The sequence below is a fragment of the Carcharodon carcharias genome, chromosome 13 (genome assembly GCF_017639515.1).
Source record: "Carcharodon carcharias isolate sCarCar2 chromosome 13, sCarCar2.pri, whole genome shotgun sequence".
NCBI classification, from domain to species: domain Eukaryota; kingdom Metazoa; phylum Chordata; class Chondrichthyes; order Lamniformes; family Lamnidae; genus Carcharodon; species Carcharodon carcharias.
In genome coordinates, this window is record NC_054479.1 from 58,084,389 (window position 1) to 58,098,313 (window position 13,925).

General features: G+C 44.7%; 1 protein-coding gene across 1 annotated transcript in view; it reads right to left on the minus strand.

Moving 5' to 3' along the window:
* rab36 (RAB36, member RAS oncogene family) overlaps positions 1-13,925 on the minus strand; it is a 92,980-nt gene that overhangs the window by 52,637 nt on the left and 26,418 nt on the right. Inside the window, exons 3-4 of the mRNA XM_041203603.1 lie at positions 2,797-2,888; positions 873-938 (exon numbers count right to left, since the gene is read on the minus strand). Coding sequence (XP_041059537.1) covers positions 873-938; positions 2,797-2,888 — 158 coding nt within the window. The remainder of the gene's footprint in view (positions 1-872; positions 939-2,796; positions 2,889-13,925) is intronic.

Here is a 13,925-nt window from a genome sequence, read left to right on the forward strand (position 1 = left end):
ATGTTTCACCATCTACTTCTTATGGACAAACCAAAGGCTGATTTGTATATCTTTTTAAACTTTTGTTTCTGGACTCACTTCTCATTTCTAATCTGTGTGTATGCATGTTGCGTTTCTATTATTTTTTCTCACGTTTTAGTAGCTAATAAACTCACTCTTTCTCTGACTCAAGAAAGCCTGGTTAAATTGGCTCCTTCTACAACATAAATACATTTGGACAGGGAAAAGATATCCATGAGGGAAGGGATCCTGTTTAAATTAACCTTGTTGCAACCAACCGAGAGGGTTGAATAAAGAAAAGGGAGCCAGTTCATCCCTCCTCACCCAGGAGCATAACAATTTGGGGGAACCTCGCTCGGGGACTGATAATAATGTGTACTTCAGATGAGATGTGAAACTGAGGCCTCTGCTCCCTTTTGAGGTGGGTATAACAGATCCCATGATAATATTTGAAGAGCAGCATGGAATTCGCCTGATATTTTGACCAACACATCCCTCAGCTAATATAACTAAAACAGATTATCTGATTGCTATATGGAAGTTGGTTGGCATTACAAACATTGCAACAGTGGCTATTCTTCAAAAGCACTTAATTGGCTGGAAATTACTTTAGCACATAGTGGGGTTGTGAAAGCTGTTATACAAATGCAGATTCTTTCTTTCGTTCATTCTCTGGGATGTTGCTGTGTGTAAAAACGGTTAATTACAAACAAGAGTCACTGAACTCCAAGTAGTAATTACATTTGGGATGGATTGTATAATTATTTTATTCTTTGATTACAGAAAAATAACTTGGTGTCTGTGCAATTTAAACACATTAGATTTGTCTCAGACTCAGTTTATTGTAATAAATGGAGTAAGCAAACACTCACCTGTTAATAAGGCACGTCTTCCCTACATATAGGTCCCCAACCACCACCACCTTTGACATTTTGAGTCTGTTGGGACAACAACATGACAAAGCTTCAATGTTATGTGAAGTAATTTTTGTTCCTGCTTGCACCTCCCATTCTCTATCCCTGGTCTCCTTGCAGCTCTCCCACACAATAGATCTTTCTGCCTTTGTACATTTCCTGACAACAGAAAGGTTTCCAAAAAAATTGGCCTCTTTAATTAAGCACTTGGAAACCCTCTCCAATTCCTTCTGAGTTCTGACCCCCATCTTACAAAGAACCCTGGGGCTTGCATTATTTTAACAATTTATGCAAGTGTATGGTATGAATATTAATATCTTTTAGCAAAACTGTGGTAAATATAAACATGCCCAGATATTGATAAAAAACCACTCCTCAATTTTACTCAAGTAATGAGCTTCATTTCAGTGCCCAACAGCTCATTTGGAAAGAAAGAAAGCTGAGAGAGTGAGGCAATCAAAAGTGAATATAACTTTAGTACTTAGTGTTTCATTTCAGTTTTTAGCTGTTACTTTGGTTATTTTGGTGATAAGTTGGTAACCTTGCTGCAGGTATGAATACCACAAGTCTATTTGTGGTAAGGAATCATATACAGCCATAATTACCAACATTGAACCATGTTTTATTTGGAAATTGTAACCAGTTTCCAGGATAATAGGAAGAGGAACTGGTCAGAGAATGAAAGATAATTCTCTTTTTCACTACTGTGCTCGCTGACCTACATTGGTTCCCAGTAAAGCATGTCTTTATTTTAAAATTCTCATCCTCGTTTTCAAATCCCTCCATGGCCTTGGCCTTCTTGATCCTTCAACCACACAGTCCTCTGAACTATCTGGGTTCCTAGGATGTCTTGTGCATTCCCAATTATAATTGCTCCACCATTGGTGTCTTCAGTTGTCTATGCCCAAGCTCTGGAATTCCCACCCTAAACCTCTCTGCCTCTCTACCTCATTTTCCTCTTTGAAGATACTTCTTAAAACATGCATCGTTGACCACGTTTTTGGTCATCTGACCTAATATCTTAAGTGGCTCGATGTCATACTTAGTTTTATAAATGTTCCTGTGAAATGCCTTGGGATGTTTCATCATGTTAAAGGTGCTATATAAATATCAACTGTTGTTGTCATTTAATTTAAAAATGAAGCTCAATTAGAGGAAAAAAAGGAGTTAAACATTATTATACAAAAAGCAAAACAGACCTATGGAAGGAGACATCAGTGTAAGGATTCTCCACAAAATAAACTTCTGAATGATCGGAAAGATGTTTTCAACTCATCATGAGGACTGGATTCTATTCCAGAACCAGATATGAAAGGAGAGTTTGTTAACTTAGTAGGCCACCCAACCCCCCCACAAAGTTTGCCACAAAAAAAGTGAGAATTTTTCTCAAGAGATACTTTGAAAGTACATATTGGTAAGCATAGGATCTTACAGTACAGAAGGAGGCTATTTAACCCATTGTGCCTTTGCTGGCTCTTTGAAAGAGTTATTCAATTAGTTCCATTCCACTGCTTTTCACAATAGGTCCACAATTTTTTCCCCTTTTCAAGTATATACACTTAATTTAGGATATAAAAACACCATTCCTGAATTCATAGCCCAGCCACATTATCTTCTCAGTTTAATGTTGTGAGTCTCTTGGCCTTGGAGGTAACTTGATATTGGTTACTCAGCTCAAATAAAGCTCCCATTTATTCAGTGGAGTAATTGTTGAGCAGGCAGTGTCTAAAAATACTAAAAGAAGAGTAAGTCATCAACCAGCCGCTTTCCTTATACTCAGGCCCCATTAGTCAACAAAAGGAACACTGTATCTTTTAATTAAATTGTCCTCTAAAAAAGCTGATTGAGCTAAGTGTTTCATTTCATGTCTCAGATTACTTACCCAACATTTCTGGTTTGTCGTTCTTGGCAGGCATATTTAACTTGAACATGGAACTGATCTTTAAACTGGAGACAGGCTTCAGGTATGTAACACTGTAGCAAGATTAAAAACAGATTATTGTAATTGAGTGTGTAGCCAATTAAGGAATAGACGGATACCTGTCTGTTTATGTCAATGGCTTTAACAGAGAGTGCTTTGATTCAGATTATTCAGCAAGGTTATTTCTCATTTTAGCAACCCCCGTTCCTCTACTCTAATGGGACACTGGTGCTAGCAACCCAATTTGAACCTCTATTCTTCTCTCTAATCCTATGGCACAGTTATTCAAAGTGTTTGTTGTGGCTCAGTTGGGAGACTCATGCCTCGGAGCCACAAAGTTCCAGGTTCAAGTCCCACTCCAGGATTTGAGCACAAAAATCAAGGCTGATGCTCCAGCATAGCACCGATGAAAGTGCTGTCTTTCAAATGAGATGCTAAACCAAGGTTCCAGTGAATGTAAAAGATCCCATGGCACAATTCTGAAGAAAAGCAAGAGAGTTATTCCTGGTGTCCTGACCAATATTTGTCCTTTAATCAATATCACAAAAACAGATTATTTTGTCATCATTATATTGCTGTTCATGGGAGCTTGCTGTGAACAAATTGGCTGCTGTATTTCCTATCTTACAACACTTGACTACATTTCAAAAGTGCTTAATTGGCTGTAAAGTGCTTTGAGGTTTCCAGTGGTTGTGAGAAGCTCTAAAATGTCTTTCTTTCAAAATATCAACTATGCATTAGATGGGGAGATAGAATTCAGTGCAGATCGTTTTAATAAAGTCTATCTTGATTGCTTTCTTCTTTCAGGTTGGAAAATGGAACAAACAGTTGGAAGGCTTAAAAAGGAAACTAAGACACAGCTAAAGCATACGTCTTGAATGTCAAAAAAGAAATATGAACTCAGCACAAGTAAACACTCTCAACAATTGATCCAGTCATAACCAGTGATGGCCAACTGAGATGACTGGATCAATTGTAATCCCATCTGCACAACAGGAAGGGTACAGTCAGGGGTTATGGTGTGGAGGGGTGGGTGGTGGATGTCACACTGTATTCTTGATGCATTCCTGTCCCTTGCTATTTTTACTTGCCTGACTTCAGGTATGAGAAGTTCAACTGCCCCAGAGGGGTAGGCGTCCAATTCAAATGGCAATTTAATGTCCTAATGATTTAATGAATTTGAAATGATGATGACTTTTCCTAACTACAGACAATACAGTTGACTTTGTGTGTTCTGCTCACATGTGGATAAGGCTTTGAGCAATGATATTCCTCACTAGGACATATTTTCAGATTCATTTTTGAGTAACTGAGGCAATGAATAGTTCAGAAATAAAACAGCAAACTACCAGGTAACATTCTTCATATTCAAGAACATGGAGAGACAATATAAAATAAAGGGCACAATTTTCAAAGGGGTGCAGGAGCAGAGGGACCTGGGTGTTTCTGTGCATAAATAATCGAAGGTGGCAGGATAGGTTGAGAGCGCGGTTAATAAAGCATATAGTGTCCTAAGCTTTAATAATAGGAACATAAAATGCAAGAGCAAGGGGGTTATGTTGAACTTGCATAAGACACCAGTTCAGCATCATCTGGAATATTGTGTTCAGTTCTGGGCACCACAATTTAGGAAGGAGGTGAAGGCATTGGAAAGACTGCAGAAAAGATTCATGAGAATAGTTCCAGGGATGAGGAACTTCAGTTATGAACATAAATTGGAGAAGTTAGGCAGGGGTGTAATGCCAAACTTTGAGATGCAGGAGCTCTAAGAAAATGTGTTGGCTATATCATTTCCAAATCTATTCTTATGTATTCCTATGTATTTTCCTTTCCTTTTCCTATGTATTAATCATTTGAGTCCCCAAACATCAGTAAAACCATGCTTTTTAAGTGAAAAATATTAGTACAAGTAGGCATTTTATTTCAAACTATGTGGTATTTTGAATCATTAGTCTTTAGCAAAGCTAGAATTTCATAATGCAACAGTTTAATTATTTAATTCAAGCCTATTAAAAACAAGAATTACAGAAAACTTTACTTATTTCTGAATGGGGGATGGCATATAGAGGGGTCACTGCCTTTCTTGATTTATATTAATAACCGAGACCTGGGTATACAGGGCACAATTTCAAAATTTGAACATGATGCAAAATTTGGAAGTACTGTGAATTGTGAGCAGGATGGCGGTAGGCTTCAAGAGGATATAAACATAAAAAAAAACAAAAAACTGCAGATGCTGGAAATCCAAAACAAAAACAGAATTACCTGGAAAAACTCAGCAGGTCTGGCAGCATCGGTGGAGAAGAAAAGAGTTGACATTTCGAATCCTCATGACCCTTCAATAGAAGGTTCTGTTGAAGGGTCATGAGGACTCGAAATGTCAACTCTTTTCTTCTCCGCCGATGCTGCCAGACCTGCTGAGTTTTTCCAGGTAATTCTGTTTTTGTTCAAGAGGATATAGGCAGGCTGGTGGAATGGGCAGACATGTGGCAGATAAAATTTAATGTAAAGAATTGTGAAGTGATAAATTTTGGTCAGAAGAATGAGGTGACCCCAAATATGGAGCAGGATAACAGATGAACAATAAGAAATGAGAGCTTACTATCCAACGGTGCTCAGGAAGTGCTGAAGCAATGCTCAGGTGTACTCCGGCAGCACTACACCCCTGAAGTTATGACTGTTTTCCTTGGAGAAAAGAAGGCTGAGAGGAGATTTGATAGAGGGACTCAAAATCATGAGGGCTCTGGACACAATAGATAGGGAGAAACTGTTCCCGCTTGTGAAAGGGTCGAAAATGAGATGGTACAGATTTAAAGTAATTGGCAAAAGAAGCAAAAGTGACACAAAGAAAAAAAATTTTGGCAAACGCTTCATTTACAAAAGCAACTGTATAAAATGTTCAACTAAAACTGAAAAGAAGTTAACGTGCTGGGGAGGTGAAGTCGAGAATGCTTAACTGGAACCTTCCCAGTCAACGGAGGAAGAGGAAGATGTTGAATATGAACAATCTTACACTTGCAGCCACCAGCTCAGATACTGACACTGCACCTATTCTAAAGGATAGAATAGAGGAGGGATCTGCATGCCAAGAGACACTGGGCACAAGTGTGCAGGAGACAGGGCCAGGGCTAGAGAGAAAGGATAGCTCAGGTGCCAGTTTGCTGAGAGGGTGAGGACCCACATTAGTTCATCTGCAGAGCAGCCAGGTTCCAATTCCAAGTGGGCAGCCTACTAGGACACCCATATCTGGAGGCATCTTGTTTCAGCTCAAATTTTTAAATAAATGAAAAATGCTTCAGCACCAGCCAGAACACTCCAAGTAGATTACCTAAACTTTAGGCAAGTATAGGAAAGCTTCAGAAATGAATATAATTGCATCAGTAACCAGAAGAAATAACCCAGCAAATATTCTATGGGCAGAGCTTTGAGGTCGTCGGGTGGGCTGGCGGGCCCAGGAGCAGCCGAGAAACGGTCCACCCCCGGCCAATTAAGCCCCGCCCAGCGAGGAAGATGGCTCTTCACTGATTGGCAAGTGGCGGGCAGGGGCTTGTCAGCCACCACGTCCAATGGCAACCTGGCGACTGGTTTAAAACTGGCACAGTCAGGCCCTGGAAGGCTGTCAGCAATGAGAAGAACTTCAGTGTTGTGAGCAGGCGAGTATAAATTATGGAGAATAATGTGGCTGCAGATGTCAGATGCCAGGCGGGTGGCCAGGTTGGGTGGGCACTCGGCCCTCCGGTTTTCTGATGGGTGCCCCTGGAGGAGATGGCTGCCAGGAAGGACACCCTTGTCCCCAGGGATGGAAAGAGGAAGCCACCACACCTAACAAAAGGAGCTTGGGAGGAGGTGGCAGTGCTGGTCAGCAACCATGATGTGGTGTGACGCACCTGGGTCCAGTGCTGCAAGAGGTTTAACAGCTTGCTGCGCTCAGGAAGGGTGAGTGCTGTGTTGGCATGGAGCAGTGTGTTGACGTGTTAAGGTCTGGCTGTCCCCACCCCGTGGAGCTCAGGGGTGTTAGAGTCTGAGTGCCAATTGTCAATGACGCCGGAGCTGACCAAGAGGGTGAGCCCTGGCTTCTTGGACTGAGTGTTTTGTGGCTCGAGGACCATAACTCGGATGTGGTCTGCAAGGTGTTCTGCAGGTGGGGTTGGCCAGACTGCAGTGGTGCTCCTCTGTCCTTTCAAGAGAAGACCACCCATAACAACACTGACAGGTCGCAGACTCAGCTGACCTCCTAATCTTTTCCGGATACAAGCAGGACGCCTTAGACCTGGTGAGGTGCCACGCACCTCGGTCAACCGGCCGCGGAGAGGCTGAGGTGTCAGACAAAGGTAAGAGTGCAGTGCACTGAGGTGAGAGCTTCAGATGCTGCAAACATTCTTATATAGTCTCATCATCGATTGGAGCCTCAAAACTGCATTCCCCATTGATCATTGAAAGACGATGGTACCACGATGCAGATCTCCATGGACTCACCAGTCTGCCTGGCGTGCACAGTGACAGTGTGCTGATCTAAACAAATGGCATGTCGTTGTTCTCCCTTAGATTTGCCACCACACACCCAATTGCACGACCTCGAAGACCCACCACTGACGCCAGAGACCCACCAGGCTCCAGAAGCACCTACTTCACAACCACTCTCTGAATCAGGCACCAGCGCAGATATCAGCACCTCGGTGGGCATTAGACTTTTGGCTAAAGTGTCATTGCACAGCAGTGAGGGTACTTCACACTCATTTGAGGTGCAGGTGGAGGCAGAGAGTGCCCAGGGCGCTGGCAGTCAGAGGACTGCAGGAGACCAGGAAGATGCTGGGTCGAAGGCAGATAATGAACCCCCGGAGTCGTCCATTAGGCGGCAGATGCTGGATGTGCAGGAGGATCTGGCGGGGATCCATGAGGATACGCATGCCATGGTCTCCATTATGGAGGAGTCCATGCGGACATGAGCATTGCGGTGACCCTCATGGCCAAGCGCACTGCCTCCTTCACTGAGAGAGTGGCGACTCTCATGGAGAGGCAACTCCAGGAACAGAGTCAGGGATTCCTGGGGTTGCGATCGGACTGCAAGCCCTCACATAGGCACAGAGCTCAGGTGGTCAGTGTCCATGTGGGAGATGGATGAGGCATTCAGTATCCCAGCGAGGTGCCCGTCCATCAATGGTGAGCAGGGAGGTCCAAAGCGACCTCACGTTGGTGCACTAGCTGCTTCTCGTCTCTGCGAGCTCCTCTCAGGGCGCTCTGGATGGCGGCAGCAGCTCATCCGCCCCTCTGCCAGTGACTGAGGCATCTGGTGAGGCTGCGGCGACTGGAGAGATGCCAGCTGTGGCACTGGCCGCTCCCTCCCAGGCGGGGACAGCACAGGCTCTACCGGCCAAACGATGACCACCAAGGTCATCAAGGCCAACAAGATACCAGAGTCAGCAGACTGTCTCCAATGCCAGTGAGGGGGGAGCACCAAGATGTAGCACTCACAAACGTAAGTTTAAAGCACCATGAGCACAAGAAGGACTGGTCACAGGTGATCTTTTGATGTGCAATGTTTTGTTTATGTTTACTGATCTGGTGTTGAAGACCAGAGAAGGTTCTGTTAATTTGTTATGAGTGTCAACATGAGATAAATTTTCTTTTGTCGCAATGGCCTGAGAATGCTTCACCTTTTTTATTTAATGTGGTGCAGGGTACGCCAGTAGATAAAGCTGGACAAGCGTGGCTCGAAACCTTTTTGCAAAGGCACTAAGGGGACTTTGGGCACAAATGAGAGAGTAATTTCAGACATCTGGGATGGAGACAGCAGCCCTGGCATGAGGCTGAAGCTGATCTTTGGAGAAAGAAACAGAGTGAACATTTTGAGGGCTAAAGACAAGTAGAAATGTGATGAAATTTATATTATTTAAGAGGGGTGGAGCAGGTGAAGCTGGCTAGAAGGCCAGCAATAGGTGGGGGCAAAGGAGAGATTGACAAAGATGTCATGAACAAAAGGACAAAGGGAGTGTTAATGGTAGTGGTGAGGGCTAAAAATGGTGCTGACAGTGGCAAAAGTAGGAAAGCAGAATCCAGTCCTACTCAGGCCCCCTCCCCCAACTCTTTATTCAGTCCATCAGTGACTGTTTCGGTGCTGCTACATGCTCCATTCTGGATCTGGAAAAATTGATCAATTTTGCTTCCAATTTCCACCCTTCTATCACCTTCACATGGTCCGTCTCCAACACTTCCCTTCCCTTCTTTGACCTCTTTGTCTCCATTTCTGGTGATAGACTGTCCACCAATAATCATCACAAGCCCACCGACTCCCATAGCTACTTCGACAACAGCTCCTCACACCCTGCTTCCTGTAGGGGCTCCATCCTATTCTCTCAGTTCCTTCATCTCCGTCGCATCTGTTCCGATGATGCCACTTTCCAAAACGGTGCTTCTGACATGTTTTCCTTCTTCCTTAACCGAGGTTTCCCACCCATGGTGGTTGACAGGGCCCTCAACTGTGTTCGACCCATCTCCTGCACCTCTGCCCTCACACCTTCCTCTTCCTCCCATAACCATGGTAGGGCCCCCTTGTCCTTACTTTTCATCCCACCAGCCTCTGCATTCAAAGAATCATCCTCCGCCATTTCTGCCAACTCCAGCATAATGCCGCCACCAAACACATTTTCCCCTCACCCGCCCTGTCAGCATTCCATAGGGGCCATTCGCTCCGGGATACCCTGTCCACTCCTTTATCACACCCTACTCCTCATCCCTTTCCCACACAATCGCAGAAGGTGCAACACTTGCCCTTTTATCTCCTCCCTCCTCACTGTCCAAGGGCCCAAATACCCCTTTCAGGTGAAGCGGTACATCACTTGCACCTCCTTCAATTTAGTCCACTGCATTCGCTGTTCCCAATGCGGTCTCCTCTACATTGGAGATACCAAACGCAGACTGGGTGACTGCTTTGCAGAACACCTTTGGTCTGTCCGCAAGCATGACCCAGACTTTCCTGTTGCTTGCCATTTCAACACACCATCCTGCTCTCATGCCCACATGTCCATCCTTGGCCTGCTGCAATGTTCCAGTGAGGCTCAACGCAAACTGGAGGAAAAGCACCTCATCTTCTAATTAGGCACTTTACAGCCTTCTGGACTTAACATCGAGTTTAACAACTTCACACCATGACCTCTCTCCTCTATCTTCACCCCTTTTTTCAAAATTCATTTTTATTTTTTACCCACCTTTTTAAAAATTTTTATTTTTATCCATTTATTCATTGTTTTATCCCCTTTTTTATCCCCCCTTTTATCCCATTTTCGACCCTTTTTTCCACACCACCGCCCCCTCCCGCCCACCCCACCCCACCCCCACAAGGGCCACCTGTCCGTTGTTCATGTTGTTCTTTTCAGAATGCTTACCCTTATTCTGCTATTATCACATTCTGCTTTCTCACCTTTGCCACTATCAGCGCCTTTTTTAGCCCTTACCACAACCATTAACATTCCTTTTGTTCATGACACCTTTGTCAATCTCTCCTTTGCCCCCACCTATCACTGGCTTTCTATCCAGTTTCACCTGCTCCACCCCCCTTAAACAATATAAATTTCATCATATTTCTACTTCCCTTTAGCTCTGAAGAAGGGTCACATGGACTCGAAACATCAACTCTGTTTCTCTCTCCACAGCTGCTGTCAGACCTGCTGAGCTTTTCCAGCATTTCCTGTTTTTGCTTCAGGTTTACAGCATTTTGCTTTTATTACAATGAATCTGATCTTTGATGGCCTAACTGAAGGAGCATTGGATCAATGCATCCCTGGCATCCTTGCCTCCCTGGAGGTTACCGGGGTGTGCCTCCAAGCCCTCAGCATTCTCCTCACCATGCTCCTCTTACTAGTGGACTCATCATCTGTGGCCTGTGAAGCTGTGTCAAAATTCTCTTCCTCCTGTGGGTCCCCCCTTGCCAGTGCCAGATTGTGGAGAGCGCAGGATGCAACCACTATCAGTGATGCCCGCTCTGAGGGGTATGGAAGTGCACCCACTGAACGGTCTAGGCATCAGAAGCGAATCTTGAGAAGACTTATGGTCCTCTCTATTACCGCCCTTGTGGAGGCATGACTCGTATTGTAATGCTTCTCTGCCTCTGCTCCTGGATGGCAGAGAGGCGTCATGAGCCACCTTTTCAAGGAATAGCCCTTGTCACTCAGCAGCCATGCATCCCGTGGGGCTGGAGCACTGAAGAACCTCGGTACCTGGGAGTGTCTCAGGATGTGAGTGTCATGGGAGATGCAAGAGTACTTTGCACAAACTTGCAGAATCTGCATCCTGTGGTCAGACACTATCTGCACGTTCATGGAGTGGAATCCCTTTCTGTTGACGAAGGCACCCAGCTGACCGGCTGGCACCTTGATAGTCACACATGTGCAGTCGAATGCACCCTGGACACGGGGGAACCCAGCAAACCCTCTAGCTCGCTCAGCCTGGCTGGCCTCGTCCAAATGGAACTCAATGAAAGTCAATACCTGCCTGAACAGAGCTTCTGTCAATAGCTTGACACAACTTTGGACAGCTGATTGGGAGACTCCACAAAGATCCCCCACTGACCCCTGGAAAGAGCTTGAGGCAAAGAAGCTGAGGGCCGCTGTGACTTTCAGAGCCACTGGCATAGGCTGTCCACCCGCACAGTGGGAGCTGATCTCAGGCCCAATCTGACAAATGGAGGTCACGGTCTCCCTTGAGAGGCAGAGACTCCTTCAGCACTGCACCTTGGGATTCTTGAGGTAGCTGCACTGCCACATGTAAACCCTGGCAGCAGGATAGTGGCGTCTTCTGTGGTCCCTTCCACCTTGGACTTTCTGCTGGCCCTGTGTCCCTTGTGCCTGCGCCTCTCCTCATCACGTCCCTCCCCTGGACGCTGCATTGGGACACCTGGCCTCCTCTCCCTTCTGCCCCCTCTTCCTCCTCAGAGGACATGCCATCAGCAGAGACCACAATCCCAATTCCCAGAGGAACGGAAGGCTGTCTAGAAGGGTCCACACAGTCTGAATCCTTCAGGGACCTTTGGAGGTACCAATGAGTCCTGAAATGAAGCCTGGAAATGCTAACAATGAAGCCCTGAACAGAGATGAAGCTGCCAAGTACCAATAGGTCACCAACAGTAAACTATCTACCAAACTCCTCACTACTCACACTGGCCATGCTGCTAACTCTTTTCAATCTCACACTTGGATGAGGTTTTTGAAATCGTGGGCTGCCCGCCTGCCCGTGCGATGAGCGCGAAATTGCAAAAGCAAAGAAAAATAGCCGTCACTTGATTTCTTAATGGCTTTAAGTGACCTGTTAACTAATGGCGGGTGCAGCTCTGGCACCTGCTCGTGCCCAGCAACGCAAATATTGTGCGAGTGCGCGATGATGTCAGGCTTCTCGCCGTCGTCATTGCATGCTATTTTACATCTGATCACGTCGGATGCACGCCCAACCGCAGGGCATAAAATTCTGCTCCATGATTCCTTCAAGTGGTGCTGGTGGGGAGCCAGTCATGCCATTTAATGTTGTGTTCAGTTGTGCAAAGTTAAGACAGGGCATACTTTGGAGCATGGTGCACAAAACTGTGATGTGGCATCAAATCACATTGTACATTCAATGATGTCACAATCTGGCCGCTCTGTATGCTACTAAAAGTCATTAGGTACGTGCACATAAACTCCTTCACATCCCATCTGGAGTGTGAATGGAGATGCCATTTTTACATGTTAGGAGGATGTATGGTGCCTAATAACCTTGTGCTAGAGAGCCCAAGTTAGTGCCAAAACCACACAAAAAAATCACGTAAACTTAACAGGCCCATTAACTTCACTAATACCTGTTTTCTAACTTCATCAAATTGTTTCCAATATGCCCAACACCTGTTCACTTTCAAACTTTACCAACAACACACAAAGTCTTTCAATGCTCTTAATCATGGCTGAAAAACAGTAACAACACAAGATTATTAGGAATAGGAGCAGCAGGAGACAATTTGGCCCATCGACCATTTAGTAAGATCATAGCTGACATGATTGTGGCCTTAAATCCACTTTCCATCTGCCCCCAAAACCCTTGATTCCCTGTAGATCAGAAATCTGTCTCATTCAGCCTTGAATATATTCAATGGCCCAGCCTCCACAAATTGCTGGATAAGAGAATTCCAAAGATTAACAACAGTTTGAGAGAAGAAATTCCTCCTCATCTCCATCTTGAATGGGAGGCCCCTTATTTTTAAAATGTGTCCTCTAGTTCCAGATTCCTCCATGAGGGGAAACATCCTCTCAGCATCTACCCTGTCAAACCCCCCCCAGAATCTTATGTTTCAATACACTCACCTCTCATTCATCCAAACTCCAATGTGTATAGGTCAAATATGCTTAACTGTTTCTCGTAAGACAACCCCTTCATCCTAGAAATCAGCCGAGTCAAATTTCTCTTGAACTACTTCCATAGCAAGTATATCTCTCTTAAGTAAGTAGACCAAAACTGTACACAGTATACTAGGTGAGATCTCGCCAATGTTCTGTAAAGACTTCCCCACTTTAACACTCCAACCCCTGGCAATAAACGCCCACATACCATTTGCCTTCCTAATTATCTGCTGTACCTGCAAGCTTTCTTTTTTTGATTCACGTACAATGCCACCCAGATCCCTCTGTACTACAGCATTCTGCAGGTTCTCTCCATTTAAATAATATTCTATTATTCTATTCTTCCTGCCAAAGTGGACAAGCTCACATTTTCCCACATTATACTCTAGCTGCCAAATTTCTGCCCACTCACTCTACTTATTTATAACCCTTTGCAGATCCTTTGTGCCCTCAACTTGTTTTCTTACCTAGCTTTGTGTCATTAGTAACGATAATGCAGACTTTGAGGTAAGAATTACCAATGCAGGACACACAACAGCCTTCTGAACCATTAAACCTGGCTCGACAACCATTTCATTCCTGGTCCTGTACAAATGCTTAAGTCTCACCTAATCTTGCAGCGGTTTCCTTGGTAACCTGATCCATAGCAACCTGTTTTAAAACAGAAAGGGTCTGCAACTTGATCCTATGGGTTGCTTCTAATAAACTATAATAATAATTTTTAATGCAACA